At 44.7% G+C, this 26936-nt stretch overlaps 1 protein-coding gene across 5 annotated transcripts in view; it reads left to right on the top strand.

The window, feature by feature from the left end:
• Positions 1 to 25578, top strand: part of IL15RA (interleukin 15 receptor subunit alpha) — a 32520-nt gene extending 6942 nt beyond the window's left edge. Inside the window, exons 2-7 of one of the 5 annotated variants that reach the window (XM_027121561.1) lie at positions 13057 to 13251; positions 15005 to 15097; positions 17179 to 17373; positions 17949 to 17981; positions 21871 to 21955; positions 24933 to 25578. In XM_027121561.1, coding sequence (XP_026977362.1) covers positions 13057 to 13251; positions 15005 to 15097; positions 17179 to 17373; positions 17949 to 17981; positions 21871 to 21955; positions 24933 to 25083 — 752 coding nt within the window. In that variant the 3' untranslated portion in view covers positions 25084 to 25578. The remainder of the gene's footprint in view (positions 1 to 13056; positions 13252 to 15004; positions 15098 to 17178; positions 17374 to 17948; positions 17982 to 21870; positions 21956 to 24932) is intronic. The other 4 variants (XM_027121563.1, XM_027121562.1, XM_027121565.1 and 1 more) reach the window with 4 other exon arrangements.
• Positions 25579 to 26936: the final 1358 nt, after the last annotated feature.

Here is a 26936-nt window from a genome sequence, read left to right as displayed (position 1 = left end):
TGCTTTCAGTGCCATATCTAAGAAACCTTTGCTTAAGTCAAGGTTACAAAGGTTTTCTTCTATGTTTACTTCTAGAAGTTTTATAGCTTAGGTTTTACATTGATGTCTGTGATTCATTTTGAATTAAGTTTTCATATAATGTGAAGTATGGCTTGAAGGTTTTGTATTGGTTTGGTTTTGGGTTTTATTGCATGTGGATATCCAGTCATTCTGGCACCATTTGTTGGAAAGATATCTCTGCTGAATTGCTCTTACACCTATTTTGAGCATCAGCTGTTTATACATGTGCTGGCTGCTGTAGACAAAACATCCGTACGTGAAAATCAATTATATTGCTAGACATTAGCACTGACCAATTGGAAACTGAAATTTTTTTAAAAAGCAATATCACTGGCAATAGCATCAAAAAGTATGAAATACGTAGGGATAAATCTGACAAAAATGAGGAAGACCTGTACACTGAAAACCACAAACCGCTGCTGAGAGAAATTAAAGGAGATCTAAATAAACGGAGGTATATCATGTTCATGCATTGGACAGATCAATATTGTTAAGCTGTCAATCCTCCCCAAATCAAAATCCCAGCAGGCTTTCTTATAGAAATTGACAAACTGGTTCCAAAATCCACACGGAGATGCAAAAGACCTAGTATAGCCAAAACAACTTTGAAACACAACTGAGCTGGAGGATCAACACTTCTGATATTGAGAGTTAGAAGGTTACAGTAATCAGGACAGTGTGGTATTGGTGTAAAGATGGACAAAAAGCTAACAGAACAGAGGGTGCCTGATGTTTTTAAGTGAGCTTAGAAGTGGATACGGATGATTAGATTTGCTACTTGGCAGTATGATCCTGGTCAGGAATTATACAGGGCAGCTCATTCCTTACAACTAGCTGGGTAAATAATAGTCTCAGATCTGTTCCTGTTAGTTTTCAGCGCTAACAGACACAGCAAGTTGAAACCCATCATCTCGGCTAGGAGGTCATTTGCTTCTTAAAGATCCTCGTAACCTGAAAGGCTGCAGATGATTTGCCCAAAGCAGCTGGAAAGGGCAATGATTTGTTTGAAGATGAATATCCCTGCTCATCAGTTTGGGTTTTGTTGTGCAGGGTGCTAGTGTAGTGCTTGGGGGTGGTTGTAAAACTTACGTCTTTAAACATTTTTTAAACGATTTTTCAGAATCTGGGAAGTTTTGCTAAAACCTTTTTTTTTTCCAAGTCATTTTTATCTCATTATTGCTTTGTGCTGCTACTGATAGCAAAAAAAGTGATAAAAACTTAAACGTACAAAATATGGGATTTGTTGAAATCAACCTAAATGTCCAACAGTGGAGGATTGCATAAATAAAATAGGGTTGCTTTCAAATATATGCATCATATGATTCCGTTTTTACTAGAAGATCTAGTAGTTGTCATTGAGTAGAAAAATTATAGGTTATGTCTGTGTGTATGTGTCTGTGTGTGTGTAGTTGTCCGCCTTTTCTTATTTTTCTGTCGTAATTTGAATTGCTTTTGTAATGAAAGGAAATAAATAAAACTACAAAAGAAATAATGCAAAAAAGATCTAGAATTTTGGAATTTTTTTCTAATTCATCTTTAATTAATTATAGCCGATCTTGTTTGCCAATGTTTTTGTGGCTTTATAAATGTTGCAAATTGCTCAAAATCAGGTTCTATAAAGTCACTGCATATAACATTTGTGCATTATATACATACATTTATAATCCTTTACAACGTGTTTAAACAATTCCTTATTGTTAGAGCTATCTGTAGGCTTCTGTTACCTTCCAATGGTTGGATATTTAGGTTGTTTCAAAATGTCTGATATTCTAAAAAGCACAGAGTAGGAATAACTGGATGAAAATTAGCTATAAAGAACAAAAAAGGCAAGGGGAAAGCCCTCAAAGTCTTTTTTAAATGGCAGAAATGTTTGAGGATATTCTTTTTCAATCAAATCATCACTTCAACTAACTTGTATTCAGCTAAATCACTTCTGCCAAATTGATTTTACCAAATAGTATGTAACTAAGTAAATTCATGTATAAAATCCCCTAGTATATACTCTTGGAGTCATATCCACGTTACTCGTTACACATGATTGATGTTGCCTGAATGTTTCCACTTGGAAAGACTTACTTTTCTTCTGTGCGGAAGGGACCTAATTAAGGGCTCTGGTGGGGGGATATTATTGGTTGCATGGTGGAAGGGGTTACTCTTATCAAGAGTGTGAATAACAAACTGTAGTCAAGAGGGTCTGGAGGCAGGAAGCTAAGTTGGAGGTTTTTGCAATAGTTCCAGTAAGTGGTGATGAAACCCTGAAGCAAGGCAGCGTCAGTAATGGAGAGGGGAGGGGGCAGATTTCCTTTTGAGTTCTACAAGTATAGAATGTATTTCACTCTTTCCCTTTTTTGTTTGCCCTTCAACCTATAGCCACTCAAGTCTTCCAAGCCTTCAAAAGTCATAATTTAAGGACTTGAACTGTGATGAATCCACCTACTACACAAAAGGTAGATTAAGAAGCTCAGTGAATGAGCCTGAGAGAGAAGAGAATTGATGAGTTAAGGGCATGACCTGGCTGTGGTTGGTACTTACACTGAGTGCCAATAGGAAAAAAATGTGTTGGCTTGGCTGGCGTTTCAGCCAGAAAAATAATGAGGAAAAATGGATTACTGTGAACACAGACAGGCTTTTATGCTTTTGAGACATCAGAGTCACAAAGAGCTTGAGGGCAGAAAGCATATCCTATACGTCTTTGTATCCTACCGCAGTCAGCATTCTGTAGGCATTTAAATAATAGAATAAGAGAAAGAAAATACTCGAATGGATTCTGACTTTCCTTGAAGACTGGGAGGCGCCTGCTACCCTTGAACTCTGGATGTAAGACTAGGCCAGGGCTACTTACTCATACTAGACTGTGTAAACTGACTTGATAAAAAAGTCTGATTCACAGGTTCTGAGAAGTGAAAGAGGTGTGGCCCTACACAACTATTTTGGTGACTTCATTTAAATGATCAATAGGACTTGTTATGTATATTTTTTGCTACTTAAGAGCTTTGAAAATGCCAGAATCTTACATTTTCTCCCACTTCCATTACTTCATCCATTCCACTCTATAGATTCATAAGCTAGTAACTAACTTGAGAAAACACCCATCACATACTGGGCTTAGTTAGAGCTGTAAGAGTACCAGAGAAATATATTCCCCCCCTTCAGGAGCTTACAATATTGTAAACAAGGTGAGACTTGCTTACACTGATTATCTAAGGAACAATGTTATGAGAGAATATATAGAGAAATTATAATTGAAGTATCAAAAGATGTGATTAAGGCCTCTGAAATGAAAGGTTATTGATGCAATCAAATGTGTTATCTCCAATGCACTTGTGAGAGAGTCTAGCTTTGTAAAGTTAGTTACTGGCCAGTATGTGGCTGATTGGGTTGGCTGCAGTATACTAATACCCTGTGGATTCATGTATCAATTATTCATGGATTTATCTTTCTTTGAGGACTGTTCACAACGGAAAGTAGACTCCCTTTTTTAGCAAAATGATAGAGTAGGTATTCTGAAAAACTCTCCTGCTGAAAAAAATACCCAGAAATGATAAATAATACAGAGCAAACATCTATTAAAATCCATAGCCAATAAAATAGGTAAACAACTGTTTAAAGCAAAAATGATAATAATGTGTTGTGGTACTTATAAAATATGTAGAAGCAAAATGTATTACAAAATAGCACAAAGGCTGGGCAGAGAGAAATGAAAGTATATTGTTTAAGGCTCTTATACTATATATGTGAAGTAGTATAATTTCACCTGAGAGTAAGCTGTGATAAGGTAAAGACACATGCTATAAACCCGAAAGCAACCACTAAAATAATATAACCAAGAATCATGAAATTTCTATGGGACCATCTCCATAGAAAATCCTATGGAATCTACAAAAATGCTACTAGAATGTGTTTAGCAAAGTTGCAGAGTACACAATTAATTTACAAATATCAGTATACAAAATGCTAGCAACAATTAGAAATTAAAATAAGAATAATGCCATTTGTGTTGAAATAAAAATATGAAATACTTAGGAATACATCTGACAAAATATGTACAAGATTAGTACTCTGAAAACTATAAAACACTTCTGATAAACTACTGAAGATATAAATATATCAAGAAAGATATTGTGTTTATGGATACTGAGAAGACTCAATATTATTAAGATGTCAGTTCTTCACCAGCTTGATCTATAAATTTAATGCAATTCCAATCAAACTTTCAGCAGGCTTTTTTTTTCCAGTTAGAAATTGATATACTGAGAAATTGATATACTGACTCTATAACCCAGTGAAGAACCAAACTCACCTTTGAAAATAATTAACAAAGTTAGAGGATTTACACTACCTGACTTTAAGACTTATTATAAAGCTATAGTAATCAAGCATGGTATTGGTGTCAAGATTAACAAATAGACAGATATATCAATGGAACAGAATATCAAGTCCATAAATAACCCCACATATACTTGGTCCTGTGTCAAGATCCTACACTAAATACCACTGGAGGTCCACTGCTGTGGCTGCTGGATGAGAGGAAGGAAGTTTTTTAATGCACAAAACCTGTCAAAGATACAAGGGAGAGGTTGGCTGCCATGAAAGGAAAAAGCAATATAACTGAAAACTCCAACCCTGAGAGCCAAGCACACAGGGCCAGCCTAAGAGTGAGGCTGGATTAAAAGCACAGAGAACTTCTCCTGATGCCACCACATCCAGGCAAGCAAGCACCAAGGAAAAAACACAGCAGTCAACTGCTCAAGGTGGGGTGGGCAAGAGTGTGGAGAGACAACCCCTGTGGTTTAGATAAATGGAAAAGGACAAAAGATGAGGGTGGAGCGGGAGCACTGAGAAGAGTCTTCTGCCACTCTAGCCCCCACCCTAAGCACAAGATAAGACTAGAGGAGGGGCTTCCCTGGTGGCGCAGTGGTTGAGAGTCCGCCTGCCGATGCAGGGGACGCGGGTTCGTGCCCCGGTCCGGGAGGATCCCCCCCAACCCCGGTCCGGGAGGATCCCACATGCCGCGGAGCAGCTGGGCCCGTGGGCCATGGCCGCTGGGCCTGCGCGTCCGGAGCCTGCGCTCCGCAGCGGGAGAGGCCGCAGCGGTGAGAGGCCCGTGTACTGCAAAAAAAAAAAAAAAGATAAGACCAGAGGAATTTGAAGCCAATGGTGTTCTGAAGGTAACCATAGCAACAACAAAATCCAAATCCAATTCAACAGCTGACTAGATTGACTCAATCCTCCCCACATCATCAGTTTAGCAGAAGTGTTCACATTTTCAGGCATAAATACTATTTATCTCAGTTCTACACACACAGTTCAGTGTTCAATCAAAAATTATGAGACATACCAAAAAGCAACAGCAGCACAGTCCCACTATGAAGAGACAGAGCAGTAAACGAGACTCAGAGTTGACCCAGAAATTGGAACTATCAGACTGGAAGTTAAAGTAACTATCATTAATATGTTAAAGGCTCAAGTGAAAAAGATGGACAGGATTCACGAGTAAATGGGGAATTTCAGCCGAGAGATGGAAATCATAAGAAAGTATCAAATGGAAATGTTAGAAAATTTTTAAAAAACAAAATGAAGCAAGCCTTTGACAGGCTTATCAGAACACTTCACACAGCCAAGAAAAGAATCAGTAAACTTACAGATAGGTCAGTACAAATTACTCTAACAGAAACATAAAGAGAAAAAATGAAAGAAAAAAAAACCCATAGAAGAGTATCCAAGAGCTGTGGTACAATAGAAAGTAGTCTAATATATGTGTAATCAGAATTCCAGAAACAGAAGAGAATGGAGCAGAAGAAATATTTGAAGAGATAATAGTTGAGAATTTCCACAAATTTATAAAAGATATTCAGTCACATATCCAGGAAACTCAGAGAACACCAAGAAGGATAAATGGCCCCCCGCGAAAAAAAAAAACCAAAAACCTCATGCTAGACACATCATATTCAAACTGCTGAAAAGTAAAGAGAAAATCATGATAAAAAGAATAAAGATACATTATACAGAAGGAACAAAGACAAGAATTACAGTAGGCCTCATCAGAAACTATGCAAGCCATAAGAAAATGGAGTGACATCTTTACAGTGCCAAAACAAAACAAAACTGTCAAGCCAGAATTCTAATAATCAGGAAAAGCATCTTTCAAAAATGAAACCAAGGGCTTCCCTGGTGGCGCAGTGGTTGAGAGTCCGCCTGCCGATGCAGGGGACACAGGTTCGTGCCCTGGTCCGGGAAGATCCCACATGCCGCGAAGCGGCTGGGCCCGTGAGCCATGGCCGCTGAGCCTGCGCGTCCGGAGCCTGTGCTCCGCAACGGGAGAGGCCACAACAGCGAGAGGCCCGCTACCGCAAAAAAATTAAATAAATAAATAAATAAAATAAAAGGTGTGGAGAGAGGACAAGAAAAGAGGGGAGGTCGGCACCATGAAAACCACAATTAGGGAAATAATTAAAATTTTCCTGACCAAAAGGTAATCTTGGCCTGAGTTGTCAAGGGCTCATAGAGTTTCCTTCAACAGGAAATCTCAAAGAAAGGGCCCAAGTGCCACTCATCAGGTGGTTTTTCTTTGGATGCTTATTTTTTAACTTATTTATTCCAATACACCCTCAAACTTACCATGAAGTTGAAAAGATAGTACAAAGACCTTCGGAATATCCTTTACCCAGATTCGCCAGCTGTTTACATTTTTCCCCATTTGCTTTATCATTCCCCCATCTCTCTAAATAAATCTACATTTATTATACACGTGCACGTTCTTCTGAAGCATTTAAAACTAAGTTGGTGACACTATGCTTCTTTATGCTTATATATTTCGGTATGTTTCCTAAGAACACATTCTCTTACATACCTTCCTAAAAAACAGCACTCTCACATAATCATAGTACAACTATCAAAATTAGGAAATTTAATCTTGACATAACATTATTATCTAATACTTAGTCAATATTCAAATTTTGTCAATTGTCCCATTAATGTCCTTTTTAGCTGTTTTCTTCCTAATTCTGGATCTAATCCAGGACCATGTATCACATTTAGTTGTCACATTTCTTTAGCCTCTTTCAGTCTGGAACATTCCCTTTGCCTTTCTTTTTTTTTTCTTTTTTGGCTGCGTTGGGTCTTTGTTGCTGCATGCGGGCTTTCTCTAGTTCCCGCGAGCGGGGGCTACTCTTCATTGTGGTGCACAGGCTTCTCATTGCAGTGGCTTCTCTTGTTGCACAGCACGGGCTCTAGGCACGAGGGCCTCAGTAGTTGTGGCACTCGAGCTTAGCTGCTTCGCGGCATGTGGGATCTTCCCGTACCAGGGCTCGAACCCATGTCCCCTGCATTGGCAGGAGGATTCTTAACCACCATGCCACCACGGAAGTCCCTCTTGATCTTTCTTGATCGTGAATACAGGCCAACTACTTTTCAGAATGTCCCTCAGTTTAGGTTCATCTGGTGTTTCCTCGTGGTTAGATTCCAGTTATGGATTTGGGGGAGAGAGACCACAGATGTGATGCTTGTGTCCTTGTCAATGAATCGGATCAGGAGGGATATGACAGCTATTTGTCCAAGTGTTGGTGATGTTACTTCTGATCACTTGGCTCAGGTGGTGTTTGTCAGCTTTCTCCAATATAGTTACCATTTTCCCCATTGTAACTAGTAACTAATTGTGGGAAGATTCTTTAGGACTCTATGTACCAGTCAGGATTGTGGTCCTAAGAATCTAAGAAGAGCAGAACCACCTTGTGCAGCTGTGGGAGCCGGTTACCATCTAGGTGAGCTGTTCCTTCTGTGTCTGGAGCCGGAGCCTCCAGGCCACGGTCTGAGTGGGAAGATGGTCATAAAGTGGAGGAAGCAAGAGCCACCTGGGAGCCGTGAGGCCAAGCTGGATCCCATGTTGGCCTTTCCATCTTCCCTCCGAGACTCCAGCTTCCACGAGGAGCGTGTCCAGCAGAAGCTGGCGCTCCTCATCATGGCAGAATATACACACCTAAGGCCCAAAGGTGGAAGAAGCTGCAGCAAAGAGTCACAGGGCTGGAGGAGCTGTTTGGCCACCCAAGGGAGCCTGCAGATAAGCGACAGTGTGTGAGCGGCAGCGGCCCCTGTCTCCCAAGTGCAAAGGAACATGGATGCTCCTTCCCTCCTTCCAGATTGAACATAAAATCTTTGTTGTGTCACAGGCTAACTGGACACCGTGCAGGGAGGGGAATTTAGGGCGTGTGTGTCCAGCTCAGCTAAACTGATGCAGGGCAAATCTGCCACACTATGTAAATACTATGTCCCTCATTTTTGCATCCATTGTCCCTTTTTCTTATTCCATCATCCTGTCTATATTTATTAGTTAGCATTATACTGAAGGCTTTCTCTTCTCTCCTATTTAGTTATTAGTCCTTTATTTATTTATATTAGCACAGACTTGAGTTTTGTTTTATTTTATTCCTTAATCTGTTATTATATTTGTTTTGACACTCAGATTGTCCCAGATTGGCCAGCAATAGCCAGTTCAACCTGGCCACTAAATCCTTTCGACATATTGCCATCATTCTCTAAGCCCTTCCCTACTTTCTGGTACCAGATATTCCACGCTCACCTTGTGCTTTCCCTCTCCCGGCCCCGGGTCAGCCTTTTCTCCAAGAAGCTGAGGTTCCTTTTAGTGGAGACAAAGATCTTGGTACTAAATGTGTTTTCTGCTTATATGTCATTGCTTCCAGGCACTGTCAGAGGACACAGGTAGCGTGTGCGCACACACTCACGTGTACACACAGAATCACGTATACACACAGAATCACGTATACACAGACGTGTACACACACACTATGATTACATTCTGACACCTCCAACCCCAATTCTATCCCAGCACCGCAGGGTGCATTCCAGTCGTCCCCTCCCCATTTCCATAGTTGTAACTTCTTCCTCCAACAGTGAGGACCCTGGGTTGAGTATGTCTTACTCACTGATGACTGGTTCCAGTAGAGAATCAGGAAGAAAAGGAGGGATGACAGTGACTTCAGACCTTTGCCCTCAGGTTTAACAGCAGAGATGGGCTTGGGAGGAAAATCTACGGATGCTACAAGAAGTCACTACTCATTCACTCAGGATCTGGCCCAGCATGCTTTGCCTTGTAAAACAGAGGTCCTCAACTGTGTGCACAGCACATTTCCTGATCAGTGTGTAAAATTCACTGTTGCTCAAGTGAATATACCAGCAATGACAACGTTTGGCAGAAGGGGTGTCGAGCTGGGAGGGGTACTACCTGCTATGAATCTAAGGTGAAGTCAAACCACCACAAAGAAGACTGCATATTTACTGAAGGCTGTAAGAACTCTGAATTATTATATACACCATAAACTTAGGTACTTTTATACGCAATAAACTATCCCACCCACATAGCAGCCAGCCCTGAAGGATGACCAAGTGAGTTACACATTAGCATGGATACCCTTATGCTGTGGCAGTGGCTCTTTATAACTTGCTGACACGGTCGCCATTGTCTCAATGTTTTAAATCCCCTTGAGTGGGAGGGCGCAAATGTTTGATTTCAGAGAGTGCCACAGACACTCAAAGTTGAAAGCCACTGCCCTAAATGGAGGGGAGTATTTTAAGACTTAGAAGATGTAGAACAATTTGCTGACAAAAATCCCAAATCTGAAAACAACACAGAAAACAGGGAAGACTGAAAAAAGGTGGCCGAGGAAAGATCAATAGATTCAGAACATCATTTGAGGGACTTCCCTGGTGGCGCAGTGGATAAGACTCCACGCTCCCAATGCAGGGAGCCTGGGTTCGATCCCTGGTCAGGGAACTAGATCCCACGTGTATGCCGCAACTAAGAGTTCGCATGCTTCAACTAAGGAGACCACGTGCTGCAACTAAGAAGCTGGTGAGTCACAACTAAAGGAGCCCTGGAGCTGCAACTAAGGAGCCCTCCTGACGCACCTAAGACCTGGTGCAACCAAATAAATAAATAAATATATTTTTTTAAAAGAACATCATTTGAAATTACAATCAGTGGATTAAGCTGAACTTGAGGACTACACAGCGAATAAAAACGTTTGGGAAGGGATTCAGGCGAAAGAGGTACAACCCAAAGACCAGATGGGAGAGAGAGGAAGATGAAGGAAGTAAACCTAAACAGCCAGATTTCTTCTCTTCACTATGAACTTTGTTCATACAAATTAGTAGGAAATTTTTCTTTTAGAAAACTGGTACATTGAAATAACGATTATCTTATGATCTCATTGAAAAGAAAATGAAAATGTTTGAGTCCACTATAGAAGCCCCGCAAGCGAAAAGAGAACGTTGTCACCATCAGGATGGAGTGATAAAGGACGGCAGGCTGTATGTTATAGTTTTAAAAATCTAATATTAGATGTCAATGGGGCTTTAAAAGAAGAGTCAGGGGTTGGATTAAGAACAAAAAGCAAACAATCCATTTTCCCTCTTGAGACTAGGGAGACCAAAGTAAAGCCTGGAGTGACTAACCCACCGAGCTCAGGTGGGCTCCGGCATGAGGATGCTGACACCTCAGTGACAGAGCCTGAAGCAGGAGGGGAGGGTCTGACAGCCGCCCCAGCAGTGGGCTGGCCTGTCTGCAGGCTGCTGGGCACTTGACCATGGATTGTTCCAACCACACTCTGAATCTGGCTCCTTCTCTTTTTTTTGTTGAAGATTTTTTTTTTTTTTTAATGTGGACCATTTTTAAAGTCTTTATTGAATTTGTTACAACATTGCTTCTGTTTTATGTTTTGGTTTTTTGGCTGCGAGGCAAGTGGGATCTTAGCTCCCCGACCAGGGATCGAACCCGCACCCCCTGCATTGGAAGGCGAAGTCTTAACCACTCGACCGCCAGGGAAGTCCCTGGAGATGGCTCCTTGTGATTTTGATATCTAAAGAGGCCCACCTGGCCAGCAAGGTGTGGCATAAGGGGTCCAGGTGGTGGTGACGCTGAGAGTCAGGTGAATAAGTGTCCCGGTGATTCTGGCAGTCATTCTCTGACATCCAAACCTAGGCCAGCAGCTGGGGAGTGTGGAAACCCAGGGGATGCCCTCTGGAGGAGAAGATGGACAAGACCTGGGCAGAGGGTCAGTCCCTAGTCCAGAAAGCTAGGGTCCTGGACAGAGGCAGCCCAGTCCACAGGGAGCAGGTGAGAAGGATGGTGAAAGCTGCTATTTGGGGGGCCCGTGGCTAGTCAAAGCTGACCCCAGATCCTGCCCGACCAGAGGAAGGTTCGGATTTCTAGGAAGCAGGCACAGGTTCTGGTGGGGTAAATCAAACAAGACTGGCTTATTCGAAGGCTGTAGAAGGAACTCAGCACCACCAGGACACACGGGTGAAGACAGAGACATTTTCCAAGGCAGATGAAGATTCATGTTCTGGAACCCAGCATCCTCAGCACGTCATGCAAAACTGTGGAAGATGGTCACAGTTTCCAGACTCTGTCCCCCTCCGGGCGTAGCACAGGCTCTAATCTGGATAGGACACTGTCCAATCCCAATAGGTGACTGAGCCCACCTCATCCATTTGGGAGTTGGGCTGTTCCCAGTACTCTCAGGTGGCTAAATCAGCAGATTTTCAGACTAGCACTGTCTGATCCTAGCCTGTTCCCAAACTCAGATATGAGAACAAAGGACTTCACTAGGTGTCACGCTAACAGCACTAGACGAGCTACGGAGCTGACTGCTGATCTACTGAGCATCTGTCTACAGAGAGGTGCCTCGGAAATGAAATGAAGGTCCAGGATGGGGCAAACCCCAGGACACTGGTTTTAGCCATCAAGTTTCATACAAAGAAAATCGTAGGGTCTAAATCTTGCTCAAATCTTTCAACTTCCAACTAATTAGAAGGGGGCAATTATTAAGAAAACTTTAATTGTTCTAGTTCTGGCTCTTACCTTCTTTTGGTAACATTCTTCTGATAAAACGTATCTTATTTTTCACTCCACATGCACTTGGTCACATTCACAGTCTGCTGGGAGTGACTTGTGTCTTGTCTCCCAAAAGCCTGTCCAGAATCCTCCCAAATGGCCTCACAAGTCTTCTCGGCTTCAATTTTACCCTAAGCTGCCCTAACTTGCCCAGAGAAAGGAGAAAATTCCTAATTCTAGGATCTCCTCCCTTTTTCACATTCATTTAGCAGCAAAAGCACTGAATACCCACCCTTGGCATGGTTTAGCCCTCTCTTGCCCTGTGGTCAGCCAAGGTTTCTGACTTTCTGTGGCAGGGTATATTAAAATCCCCTCCCCCACTTTTTATTATGAAGTATTTCATATATTTAAAACAGTATATAATATATACACATGACTAATATTCTTCCAGTCCTCATCGGTGTAGCCTTTCATCTATGGCCAGTGGTTACTCCGCGGGGTCATGGTTAATGCCAACAGCTATTCTGATTGTGGGGCTGAGGGAGGGCTTTCCTGAGGAAGCGATGTTGAACTAAGCTAAGAAGGGTGGCAGGAGATTGCCAGCCAAGAGTGGGCGGGGGAGGTGCATGGTGAGAGGCATGGGGGGACCAGAGGCCAGTGTGGCCAGAGGGAAGGGTAGCTGGAGAGGCAGACAGTGCCGGGTCCAGCAGAGCCTTGATTTTAGTTTTTATTCTAAGAGCAGTGGGCAACCGAGAAAGAGTGAAGTCATCAAACTTGAAGTCATCTGAAGATGATGCCGGCTGCCTTGTGGAAATGGATTAAAGGCTTGTAGGGATAGCAATCCAGAGGCTAAAAGATACTGAGGCTGGAGACTGATGGGAGTGGAGGGCGAGAGAGAGGGGTCTCTATTGATGACCCCTGGTATCTAGCTATGCTGAATGGCTGGTACTTGAGGCAAGATTCTGGACAGCTTCTAGACAGTGGGGGCCCTTCCTCAACATCTTCCACATGCTTGGAATCTGAGGTGTATCCCCAGGGGCCCCTACGATAATCCAGACCCCGACTATAAAGTTATTGACTACCACCCGTGTTCCCTCGGAGCAAGCTGAAATCTCTTCATCTCTTCCCTCTCATCTGCACTTCTGCAGGCATCACATGCCCAACTCCCACATCTGTGAAACATGCAGACATCTGGGTCAAGAGTTACAACCTCAACTCCAGGGAGCGGTATGTTTGTAACTCTGGCTTCAAGCGTAAAGCCGGGACCTCCAGCCTGACCAAGTGCGTGTTTAACAAGACTGTGAACATCGCCCACTGGACCACTCCCAATCTCAAGTGCATCAGTAAGTGCACTGTCGCTCCGCCCCTTTTGCCAAGGCCACGCAGAGAGCAGACTGCAGTGTGGGCAGCAGAATGAGGTGGCCTTGACATCTGGGTTGAGGACTGAGACTAAATAAACAAATGGGCTTCTAAACACACCTCCGGGAGATGGAAATACATGGGCTTTGGGGTCACACAGTTCTGGGTTCAAGTCCTGGCTCTGCCACTTAACCATCTGTGAGACCTGGAGTGAGGGCCTTAATGTCTTGGATCTCTTTGTTCCTAATCTAGAAAATGGACCTGATGTCAACATTGTGGCTTGTAGGAGGATTAAGAGAAATCTGGTAAATATTAACTATTATTACCTCAGTGCTTTAAGATGATAGAAGCAAGAATTTGGCTACAGACAAAGGTGTGTGCTTACAGCATGCTTGTTTCCCAGAGAGCATTCCCGATTCCTCCCTAGGAGACAGCCTGCAAGGAAATCACTCCCCGTTCTCCTCCCCGGAGAGCAGCGCAGAGACCCACAGAGCAGAGACCCCCTTGGCCCAGTTATCATGTCTGGGGTCCCGCCAGAGCTCAAGACTGGGTGTGAGGAAAGATCTCCAGAATCCCTTTTTTTTTAACCATCCACAGCTGGATAACCACACCAGATGTCAAACAATCTTGGAGTGGAAGCCAGTAGTGCTATTTTCAGGAATACTAAGCCCCATACTTTAGAAAAGGAAAGGTTAATCTGTGATCTTCCAAGAGAATGATGATTTAACAAACATTTATTGCACACGTGGTGCATGTCCAGCCGTGATACTTTCTCACGTAGTATTTGTGAAAATTCGCCACTCCTCTCTGGGCAAAGCAGACAAGCGGGGCTGTTCTACAGCAAACTCACAGCTGGGGGACTCCTTGAAAAACCAGACTCCCTCTGGCTTTTTGAATCTGTATTGAATCTGTAGCGCTGAGATCACCCTGTACCCCTTCCCCTCCCGCTGCGTGGCCACCATGCAGGCATCAGAGGCCGGGCAAGGAGGGAGCCTTCTGCTTGTTGCAGAGGAATAGCTGGGCTGGGAACATGGCGCCCACGGCATCCTGGGGCCATTGGAGGGATAAGCTGGGTGAGGACGGGTCTGAGCAGTAACTTCTGGGAGAACACAGGTGTCTTCCTCGGTCTAGTCCGGGGACCCACTGGAACCATAGTCCAGGGGCAAAAATGAGGGCTTTCCACTGTAGGGAGAGTGACTGTTTCTTCAAAGTTCCAATTCCTCTGGGTGGCGAACTGAACAGGGCGGGTTGCAGGCGGGAGAGGAAAGAAGGGGGCAAGGCCTGGAATCGTAGACTTTTAGAACCCGAAGACTGGAGGAACCTTTAGGTCTCATCCCCAAAGCCCCCACCTTTTACCACTAACAGCTGCCTCCATTATTTTCCCCAACCTCTTGTGCCAAACACAATCCATCGCGTAATCATTTATTTTCCCACGCAAAAGCCAGCGTTATAAAGCTGAGTTGACATCGCTGCTATCATCCCAGCCAAAAATAAAACACACGTGATACTTAACTTATGCAGTCTTTCTGAAAGGCTAGAAAAAAATAGTGTGCAGTCTGTTTGCAATGGGAACTGCAGACTGATGCTTGTTTCTCTCTTGTGCTTCTGGCCTAGCCTAGGGAGCCAGACGTGTCCACTTTAAATTTATATATTTATTTTTTATTTACATCCAGTTCTGAAGCCACACCAGGTTCCACCCTCAGGATCATAAATGCCATGTGGTTATCCTCTCTCTAGGAGACCCCTCCCTGACTCACCAAAGGCCACCCTCCACAGCAGCACCGACAGGGGTGACCCCAGAGCCAGACAGCCCCAACCCTTCTGGAAAAGGTAGGAATGTCACAGACTCTCTCCGGACTCTCATCCCCTGTTGCCATCCGGTCCACAGAGAACCCTCAGATTCGTGGACCACTGCCAGGGTTCCACTGCAAACACCTCTTATTCACGTCAAGAATGAGGATTGACATTAGTTTCATTTTCCCTTTTAAACCAAAGTAGCTCGATAGCCAGGCTTCACAGGTACATAATTAATAACGGTTTAAAATCCACTCTTAATAGGCCAGATCACACTTTGTGGGAGAAACGTAGCCTCAAGAACGGGGGAGGGTCTGAGGTTCTGAATGCCTTGCACGTCAGCCTTGCCAGGTCTCATGGGCGCTGGCAGAAAACCTGACCCTCCTGGGTCAGAGATGGAGGACTTTCCTACCCGGCACCACAGGCAACAGGACTGTCAGCAGGTTTCATCAAGTCCCTCATCCCCACATGCCTTAAGCAGGCCTAAACAGATGCCCGTACAGGCAGCCTACGTCACTGGAGGGGAAGCCTGAGCAGGAACCTGAGTGTTTCACTGCTGGCATGAACATGTCTGCCTCGTGTTCCAGGGGGAGGCACTGTCTCCACCTTCCAAGGCCATCTAAGCATCCTTGAAAAGACGGTGCCAAGAAAGGGCCGTCAGTGCCCTGCTGGCAAGGTGTGCAGAACCGGGACAGACCCACGCAGAGCCGTCTCCCAATAACCTGTGATTGCTTTAGTACAGACGCTTGCACGAAGCTGCCAGGGTTCTGCATTTCCACTGAGTCTTAGGTAAACTCTACCCCAATTTCCTCAGCACCGTCCTGATGTTAAGAAAATCTGAGCTCTTGGAGGCTGAACATCCTGGGACAACGTGCGCTGTATCCTCTAATGCCCTCTCTTGACTCCTGGTTTTCTGTCGCCCATTACCCACTGTGAGGCTTTCCCTGGTCCCCGTCTCCTCCCTTCCCTCCAGGCACAGCCATCCCACTGTGGTTGACCGTGCTGCTCGGGCTGCCTCCCTGGAGAGCCGGTTCTTAACCGTGGATGCTCGTTGAAATCTCCTTGGAACTCTGGGTGGTCTGGGGAGCATCTGGGAATTAGGGTTCTAGAAGCTCTCCTGGGGACCCTTACTTAGGTGCCCAAGGCTGAGAACCACTGCTGAAGGGAGGATGGAGAGGCGGGAGCAAGGTTTCCTCCCAGTTACTTAGCCGATGACAAACGGAAGGAAGGGGCTGGAGTACCCAGAATCCCTTTGGTCCAAGTCACATCTGGTTCGGGTGGCCTCCCAGAGCCTTGCCTTCATGCCCCAAACACTTGGCAGACGCAGCTGCATAGTGAAACCTCAGACATGAGATTGATCTCCCAGGCAGGCACCATGGCCACGGGTGCCCACCCATGCTCTGCCCACGTGGCTGGGAGAGCGTGGGGAAGTGGCCCGACTGTATGGCCCGACAGCCCGGGATGCAGGGCTCACAGCCACCCTTGCACACCCTCTGCTCCAGGGCTGGGCTCCCAAGCACCGTACTGTCACAGTGGAAGACCCATTTTTCACAGAAAGAGAACAGCGGAGTTGTGCCACCACACTTTACACTTTGGGGCAGCCGTTGGCTAGCGAGGGATGGGGAGGTAAAGGACCTAAACATAAGGCAGGTGGCCCACCCTCCCCGAAATGGGGGCCAAGCCAGGACACATCCCTCAGGGCAAATCTCAGGTCCCCCTGATTTCAAATGTTTTGTGCAAACATGTAAAAAGTAAACTAAAATCAGCATCCCAATGTCTTTTGGCCAGTACAGTTCCACTGTTTATCTGAGCTGGGTCTCCTAGTAAACGCTTCTCTAGTGCCTGGTTCTACTCAGATCTTTGGGATGGTTAGTTTATGTGCCCCATGATAAATAACCATAAATCCTCCAGCGCCCTCAAAAGCCCCTTGGCCATTCCAGATGGATGAAGATGTTACCCACTCAAGGGGTTTTCCCCCAGAGCCGTGGAGGAGTTTGCTGGGGGCGGGCTGGCTGGGGCAGGCTCACGAGAGCCGGTGTTAGTATACTCTCTTCCAAAGCCAAGAAAAGACACTGTTCTCAATATTTTCGTTGTCCATGTCTTGCACTTCCCTGCAGAGCCAGCTTTTACTTCCAGGTCAGACACCACAGTGGCCACAAGGCTGGCTACTGGACCAGGCTCCAGGCTGATGCCATCCAAAGCTCCTTCTGCGGGGACCACAGGGGTAGTCAATAATGAGCCCTCCCAAGTCCCAGCTCAGACAACAGCCAAGGCTCCGGAACACACCCCCTCGGCCTCGCAGGACCCGCCCGGTTAGTGCTGGCTTTGCGTGCTGGAGGAGAGGGCAGCTCCCACAGGCTGCTTCTGAGTTGCAGATCCTGAGCGAGCCGATCGCATCACACCATCCAATCCAAAGTCAGGATGACTGAGCAACCCTCTGCCTCCTGCTCTCTGCCACAGCCTTGGTTCTCTGTGCTCCACCCTGGCTCAGCTCAGTGGGGACAGAAAGCCTGTCTCCTACGTGTGACAAGCCTCCCCGTATTAATTCACATGGCAGAGCCTTTGCCAAGAATCAGAATAAGATCTTCCTCCTCCCGACATGGGAGGCCAGAGGAAGCCTTCCTTGATCTGGGATCACAGTGTGTGGGATGGGAGAGCGCTCGGTAATCGGCATCTTCTCTAAGAGCGTATCTGATTCTTAAGCATGGCCCAGCATCAATCAAATCAATGACCCTGGTTCTGTGCTAAAGTGAGGCTGGTTGTGCTAGCCGTGACTCTCTCAAGGCTTTAAGATGGGAGCCAAATTGTCCAGGATTTGTCTTGCTTAGTGAGAAATTAGTGCCTTTAGGACCATGGCAATAACTGAGCTGCAATCTCTTCTCTGCAGGTGCATATCAGTACAATCCCAGAGCTGTGACTGGTAAGTATTTTCCTTTGTCCTGGTAGTGTTTATGCTCAGGGCATCTCAGTGCCAGGGTGCTGGGCGGACCTGGCTTATGCCTGCTGTCCCAGCATGGTCACCAACAGCTCCCTCTTTCACTCTCAGAAGTGCCTCTGTTTAGGTAAGTTACATGATCCCCGTTTATGGAATTCTAACTTGACTATTTATCTTAATGTCGGTAGTTTCTCACTGTCAGGCTACTGGCGTAGAAGCCAGAGTTGGTGCATCCCATTACGCTGCCATATTCACTTAGTGCACGAGGAGTAAAGGGTTTATCTTTCAGACTGTATTATACCTCTCATCTCTCACAGCTGAAATACATTTGCTGCAGTTTATATGCTCAGCCTTTAACAGGAGCTACCCCTATATTATGTCATTCATCTATTCAAACAATATAAATTGAGTTCCTATCCTGTGCCAGATATGGTCCTAAGCTTCAACGAAATGCAGATTTCTCATTAAAAAGCAAATGGCACTTTACATGTCCTTCAGCTTACGGAAGGTTAACGGTTTAATTCGATCAATTAAGTATTTATTGATTACCCACTCTGAACCCAGCAGAGTGCTCAGTACTGGAAGAAACAGAAACCACTGCCCAGGAATAAGGAATTGACATTCTCACTTCAAAACTACCTTCAGCAGATGCAGGCACACGGCACATCAAATACACTACCCCGCGGCTTAACTAGTTTGCACGGACTGCCAAGAAATGACGATTCCCTGGATGTTCACAGAGGACACATTTAAAATTGAAGTATAGTTGACTTACAATATTACATTAGTTTCAGGTGTACAGCATAGTGATTCAGTAATTTTGCAGATTATACTCCATTTACGTTATTATAAGATAATGGTTATAATTCCCTGTGCTGTGCAGTATATCCTTATTGTTTATCTATTTTACGTATAATGTTTTGTATCTGTTAATCCCTTACCCCTAATCTGCCCCTCCCCCTTCCCTCTCTCTTTTGGTAACCACAAGTTTGTTTTCTCTGTGAGGCTGTTCCTGTTTTACAAATACATTCATTTGTATTATTTTTTTAGATTCCACATATGTGATATCATACAGTATTTTCTCTTTCTCTGTCTGACTTATTTCACTAAGCATAATATTCTCTAGGCCCATCCACACTGCTGCAAATGGTAGAATTTCATTTTTTTTTTATGGCTGAGCAATATTCCATTGTATATATATATACCACCTCTTTATCCATTCATTTGTGGATGGACACTTGGGTTGCTTCCATGTCTTGGCTTGGAAAATAGTGCTGCTATGAACATTGGGCTGCACGTATATTTTCAAATTAGTATTTTCATTTTTTCCAGACATATAGGCAGGAGTGGGATTGCTGGATCATATGGTAGTTCTGTTTTTAGTTTTTTGAGGAACCGCCAGACTGTTCTCCATAGTGGCTGCACCAATTTGCGTTCCCACCAATAGTGTAGGAGGGTTCCCTTTTCCCTGCACCCTCTCCAGCACTTGCTATTTGTAGACTTGTTGATGATGGCCATTCTGACCGGCGTGAGGTGACACTTCATTGTGGGTACAGAGGACCCTTTCATCACCCACACTGAACAGTGGCCACTGGCCACCTTGGCCGCCTTGCCCAGTGTAGACCCAACATCACTGTAGGTTGAAGTCAAGGCGGGGGCTCCTGGCCCTTCCGGGCTCCTGTGCAATCATCCACCTTTTCTCCCCTCTTTCCTCTGTCTCACCAAATCTCTTTTCCTTTTTCTCCAATCCATGTGCCCCCTAGGAAACACAAAAGGGTGGAGAACGTAGCAGTTGATGTATTAATCCATTGTTTTGGTGATTCTGGTTTCTTTACTAAATTTGCCTGGAAATAACTGAGGAAGAGGCCAAGTTCAAATGGCTGAATTCAAATTGCTGTGTTATATCATTGGCTCAGGGGCGCTCTTCTCACTTGAGTTGGAGTCTGCAGTTTTTATTCTCAATAAGAAACACGAAGCAGCATTGTGAAAGTGGAACTACAGTTAACATCAGCTTGCCTTTTCCAATAAACCTCTCCATGAACAGTAAATGCATGCCAACCTGATTAGTCAACATGAAGGAATAGTTTAACGGAGTCACATAAAAAAATTTTGTCTTTTAGTCATAATGATGATTAATGTTAAGTCTAAAAACTCAAAACAACTTCCACTAATTTCCCATGTTTTCCATTACTTTTTTTGGAACAACTTTTCTATGCTTGTTTTTATTTACTTAGGTGCAACTAGTTATGTTTCTGTAACTTTAGTGTCTCTTCTGATTACAATATCATTGCAAAAATATCAGGAAAAAAAACTTTTTAAAAAAGAAAATAAGGTTATCTACAATCCTAAAGTATTACCTAATACTTTGGTATATAGTCTTCAAGACTTTTCTGTGCGTATGGATACACACATGGCTTACTGGAAATTTCTTTTTGTTTTTATGTCAACCATCTTTTTTTACTTAAGACATTGTAGCCATCTTTCCACATTAACAAATGTAGATTTCATAGTTTTAAAAAGCTGAATAATATTCCATTGTGTGGGTATGCCACATTTTAATTTTCTACTGATAAGAGATTTAGATTAACATTTTAAAAATTATTTTAAACAATACTTTAGTGAATACTGTATATGTATTTCCTATTTCCTTGGAATAAATTTCTAGTAGTGGACTTAGAGAGTCAAAGGAAACGGTCTTCTCCAAAGCTTCTGTTACACGTGCTAACTGCCCTTGAGAAAAACTTCACCCACTTCCTCTTCTATCCTGCAGAGAATCTGGGTATTTCCCCTCATATTTAGCTGTTTTTCAGGAAAGTTCTATTTTTAAGGCCACGTCATGGGTGATTCATCCTTGTACGCACGGCTGTGTGCTGTCCGTATAGGTGCAGGTCTGAAAAGCTCAACAATTCAGGAGATGAATGTGTCTCCTGGTCCACAGTGAGATTCCTGGGTCCCCAGACGTTCGGGGCTGTCATCTTACACACAGGGCACATAGGCGATTTTTTTGCAGGGAGATTTCACAGTAGTAAGGCAAACTGGCCAAATCTGCTTGGCGCTTATGATTGATACAAATGTTTTAAAGACAGTTCTGTTCAGCTTGCCCTCAGGCTCAGCCCTCTCGCTTCCATGTGAAGATCCCACCCTCCCTAACAATCTCAAGCCATCGTGCCTGGGGTCCTCCACCCTCAAGTCCCCCTCCCAATGCTGGTCCTTTCAACTCCAACGAAACATGTGTTTCCCTTTTCCTAAGCTGTTACCTTATTCTCTTCTAATCTGTAACACCTGCCTCATGACACCCTTCTTAACACCACCGTAAAAAGTTGCAAATAAAAAAACATAGTAAAGATGAAATTGGAAGAAAAATGGCACTGCCTTCTATTGTTTCTAAATCAGGATTCTGTGAAGGTGGAGAAAAGGGGGACATTGTGGCGGGGACAACTGAGGAGGATCCCTGACCTATTTACCCACCTTCGGGTTTAGCAGCAGCTTCCTCTCCTCCTGGGGTGCTGGTGCCCTCGCCCTGATGCTCACGCCCAGCTTCTGATTGCTGAGGCCCTTACTTTCTCCTCCGGCCTCACTCCTGTCCCTGCCCAGTCACCCATGCCACACTGATTGGGAAGGACGAGGATAAAGATAATGCGAATGGGGACGGTTTGAACTGGCAGTGTTGGTGGGAAAGGAGTGTCCTTTGTGCCCAGACGTAGAATAGGCTGAACAGCTGGACCTCAGGGAACTGTTAGTAACGGTGAGCTGGCTAGGAAGGCATCTGGATCTCGCTGCAGGAATGTAAACTGTAAAGAATTTTCAGTCTCAGAAACAAATCTGCTGCCGGGCCTTCGAGCTCAATGCCAACTCAATTCTGCTCTCTTTCTAGCGGCCATCTCCACGTCAGTCGCCGTGCTCTGTGGAGTGTGCGTGGTATGTCTTCTGGTACGTTACGTACGTTACATACGGTCAAGGTGAGTAGACAGAAGACTCACACCGCACAAGATGCTTCCTCCCCCAAGAAAAGGGCTGCATCTGGATGACCCCGGGCCTGCCCTGTCCAAGGAAGACCCCTTTTCCTGGCTGTAGACACAGGCACTTCCGTGCACCCTGTCTGTGTTTGCCAAAAGGAGTGTCGGGGCTGAGCGGTCACTGAGTCGGGCCTGCACCCTTCACTTTCCAAAGCAGCCTGCAGGCCACTGGTCAGAACCAGGCAGCCAGAAGCCAACAGATGACACAGGGCCAATTCACCGAAAGCCGATTCAGAAGGAAAGAAGGTTCCAAATAACCAATCTGATGGATCTGCAATTCTGATGATATAGTCACGAATGTATTCTTCTTGAATGTACTCGTTAAATACAGATATGCTTCCCCATAAATAGGCTCATTCACGTTGGCCTTGGAATTTCTAATACTTGAAATTCTATATTTCAGCAGTAGTGGCAAGATTGTTTCTGCCACTTGCTGTAATTTCAGTTATTATTTTTCTAATCTTTACACATTTTTACTATTCCTTCGTAAAAGCCTCAAGTGGCATATTAGCCTTGATTTTGTACTTCCATCAGTTAGTAGCCAGTATTTTAGAATTCCATAGTGATATGGCTGTTCCAGACATATCAGGTGTGTTGAAACTAAACTTTTGGTCACTAGTTATAAAATATTTTTTTCTAAATATTATCTCAATACAAAGACTATATCACCCTTCGAGCCTAACTTTGACAAAATGAACATTCCATGAAATGCTACTGTAAAGCCAAAATGAAAAACAGCCATCAAAAACTTCACACAAGGGCTTCCCTGGTGGCGCAGTGGTTGAGGGTCCGCCTGCCGATGCAGGGGACACGGGTTCGTGCCCCGGTCCGGGAAGATCCCACGTGCCGCGGAGCGGCTGGGTCCGTGAGCCATGGCCGCTGAGTCTGCGCGTCCAGAGCCTGTGCTCCGCAACGGGAGAGGCCACAACAGTGTGAAGGCCCGCGTACCGCAAAAAAAAAAAAAAAAAAAAAAACAAAAAACTTCACACAATCTTCAAAAGCTGTTAATACCACCCCAAGCAAAAGAAATGCCACAAACCTCACAGTTTAGAAATCAAAGTAAGGTTGATATTTTACCTAAAAATTCATCAAAAAATCCCCCCAAGTGCTAAAATATTAGCAAAACAGAAAATGACTTTTAAAAGGATTTTAAGAATACCATTACAAGTAAATAATTTCCACATAAAATGTTGTATTTGGAATTACATTCTTAGGAGATTATAATGAATATATATGTTTTTAAATTTCCTTCCATTATTTATTTTAGTCTTTGGGTGCACCCCACAGCAATGTGGGATCTTAGCTCCCCGACCAGGGATCAAACCCACGCCTCCTGCATTGGAAGGCAGAATCTTAACCACTGGACCACTGGGGAAGTCCCAATAATGAATATATTCATTGACTATATTAGAAAAGAATATATACACGATCTTTTTTAAGAATACATTAAAATATATTTTTAAAAGGGATTTGTAAATTTGATATATATGGCCAATAAATATGCTCATAAAAGGAAAACATCAATATTCACTGAATATATTATGGAAAATCATAAATATATCTATAAGAAGAATTGGTAAACCTGATAAGTGTGACTACTTGGGCATTTGGTGAGTCGATTCTTGCCATAAACTGATAATTTGCAAATAAGTTATTAGGTAGATTTGTCATTCAACAAGTTGGCTTTTAGAAAATTGTTTTTGGTAAATTGGCCTAGAGTCCTAATTTACAGTTTAGCCCTCACTCCAAGGAACTCAAAGTGCTTACTCTAAAATGTCCTAAAAGTTGCTTATCCTCAGGAGGTAGACTGTATAATCCACAGACCCACATACTCAGGGCCTAAAACACATGTCCAACGACAGGGAACTGTGGAATTAAGATGCTCTGCATCCCCTACTCTTGGCTTCTCAAGGACTGATTAATATTTGGTTTTTTCTTTGTTTTTTTTTTTAATTAACTAATCTTTTTCTTTATTTTTTATTTTTTTGCTGTACGCGGGCCTCTCACTGTTGTGGCCTCTCCCGTTGCGGAGCACAGGCTCCGGACGCACAGGCTCTGCAGGCCATGGCTCACGGGCCCAGCCGCTCCGCGGCATGTGGGATCTTCCCAGACCGGGGCACGAACCCGTGTCCCCTGCATCGGCAGGCAGACTCTCAACCACTGCGCCACCAGGGAAGCCCTAACTAATCTATTTCTTTATATCTGGCTGCGTTGGGTCTTCATTACTGTGCACGGGCTTTCTCTAGTTGAGGTGAGCAGGGGCTACTCTTTGTTGCAGAGCACGAGCTTCTCATTACGGTGGCTTCTCTTGTTGCGAAGCATGGGCTCTAGGCATGTGGGTTTCAGTAGTTGCGGTACGCGGGCTTCAGTAGTTGTGGTACGCGGGCTTCAGTAGTTGTGACTCATGGGCTCTAGAGTGCAGGCTCAGTATTTGTGGCGCACGGCTTAGTTGCTCCACGGCATGTGGGAGCTTCCTGGACCAGTGCTCGAATCCGTGTCCCCTGCATTGGCAGGCAGATTCTTAACCACTGCGCCACCAGGGAAGTCCAACATTTGTTTATTTATTTAACACTTACTAAGTAAATGTCAGGAGCTGTTTTAAAAGCTTTGTAACCATTACACCATTTTTATTAAGACTGTCACACCTGGCTTAGCCGGGCTCCTGGTGACTCACTCCTTCCACGGTGCCTGGCATTTGAACCACCACCTTTAGCAGAGGGAAGATTGGCAAGGTGTGGGAGGCCACTCCAAGAGCATTGGTAAACCTTGGTGGACAAAGGGCTTAAAATACCAAAATAAGATTTAAATACCACCTGTGAGTGGAGGCAATCTAGGTGCTCTCCATCTGAACACCTAGAATGAACTATCTTTTGACCTAATCTCTCCTCTTTTCAAAACCTGTGAATTATCTGCTTTACAGGCAAGCTTACCAGATACCCAGTGTTGAAATGGAAAGCATGGAGGTCGTGCCAAAGACTGGGGGAACCGACGCCAGAGGGGAGGGCACAGAAAACGAACCACACGACCTAGGAGGCTCCAGGGGACGCCAAGGACAGCAAAGGCCACAGTGAAGGCCCAGCTCTGCTCCAGCCAAAGAGGACCTAGAGAAGCCTTGGGGCGGCGGCCTCGGGGAAAAGCCCGCCAGGGTGAGAAAACATCCTGGTACCATTTTACCGACTGGCCAGCTCAGGCACCGCCCGTATGAGTGGGTTCTCTGGGTTCAGGACGGACACTCGCTCCCTGCCCTGAGGCATAGGGCCCAGTCCCCAAAGTCCCAGCGGTCGACACTTTCCCAGGAGAGAATGAAGGTCTCAGGTCTTCCTATCAGGGCTTTTATTTCATCATGACATTTATTCAGGACAGCTTATCCACTCGACTCTCTCTCCCATTCCTCACCCGGACCTGCAGTTTACAAAGAAAAGAAATACGCTCGAAGCTCCAAGTGAATTACGAGGCTCCTCCTGGCTTGGGAGATGTTTACGAGGATGACACCAGCATTTCAGCTCCTAAAACCTCTCTCTCAGCTAGGTGCTCTGCACACATTGAAAGGGAACAGAGAGATTGTGCCCAGTGAATCCTCTTGATTTAAACGTTCAGAAAGAAAACTGAACTTGGTGACATTTTCTGTAGATGTGCATTTATATTTATATCCTTGTCTTTTATAGCTACATATTATAAGATTTGTATTTTGAAATTGTGTCTTGTATAAACAAAATAAAATGTCTATTTTCAATACAAAAAAAATGCACTGAAAGAATCACGAGAAATGTACCACAAATAAAAAAAGGAGATCAGGAATGCAGAGTCCCAAATGGTTGAGTTCAGCTTTTCTTTCTCAAAGGAGAAAAAAAAGTCTTGTCTGAATCCGAGTCAGATCACAGTTTTGGAGAATTTTTAATAGCATTTCCACGTCAGAAGCAACGGGTGGCAGGTTGTGGCCCAGGCATGCCTGGTGCACACACTGTCTCTTTCTCTACAGTGTTCTTTTCTTTCATGCTTTGATGCTTATAACTTTTGTTTATAAAATCATGGACCTGGTCCCACCTCCTCTTTTTACAGATGGGAAAACTGAGGCCTAGAGAAGTGACTTGCCCAAGGCCATGCGGCTCAATTAATGCCAGAGTCTGAACAGAGTCTGAACAGGGCAGGTGCAGGGGTAGGTCTATAAACCAGGTGTCAGCTGCCCCATCACACAGCACAAGCATACAGTAGGTGGGGCATAGGCACAGCAACAAATTCACAAGCTGTCGCGGCTCTCAAAGTACCATTTCTTATAAACTGCTTCATGTCATGAATTTAGATGGCTTCATCAAAAGTAGGGCTTCCCTGGTGGCGCAGTGGTTGAGAGTCCGCCTGACGATGCAGGGGACACGGATTCGTGCCCCAGTCTGGGAAGATCCCACATGCCGTGGAGCGGCTGGGCCCGTGAGCCATGGCCGCTAAGCCTGCGCATCCGGAGCCTGTGCTCCGCAACGGGAGAGGCCACAACAGTGAGAGGCCCGTGTACCGCAAAAAAGAAAAAAAGTAAAGGAAGGGGGACTTCCCTGGTAGCGCAGTGGTTTAGAATCTGCCTCCCAATGCAGGGCACACGGGCTCGAGCCCTGGTCTGGGAAGATCCCACATGCTGCGGAGCACTAAGCCTGACTACTGAGCCTGCGCTCTAGAGCTCGCAAGCCACAACTACTGAAGCCTGCGCACCTAGAGCCCGTGCTCCACAAGAGAAGCCACCGCAATGAGAAGCCTGCGCACCGTAACAAAGAGTAGCCCCCGCTCACCACAACTAGAGAAAGCCCGCGCACAGCAACGAAGACCCAACGCAGCCAAAAATAAATAAATAAATTTATTTTTTTAAAAAAGTGAAGGAAGGAAGGGGAGGAATTTTAAATGGCTGCTTTGGGGATTTCAGAGCCACACCATTTTCACT

This window comes from Aethalodelphis obliquidens, unplaced genomic scaffold, assembly GCF_003676395.1.
Source record: "Aethalodelphis obliquidens isolate GAN/ISIS:26980383/991018 unplaced genomic scaffold, ASM367639v1 scaffold23, whole genome shotgun sequence".
Classification (NCBI taxonomy): Eukaryota; Metazoa; Chordata; class Mammalia; order Artiodactyla; family Delphinidae; genus Aethalodelphis; species Aethalodelphis obliquidens.
This window is presented reverse-complemented; position numbering and strand designations above follow the sequence as displayed.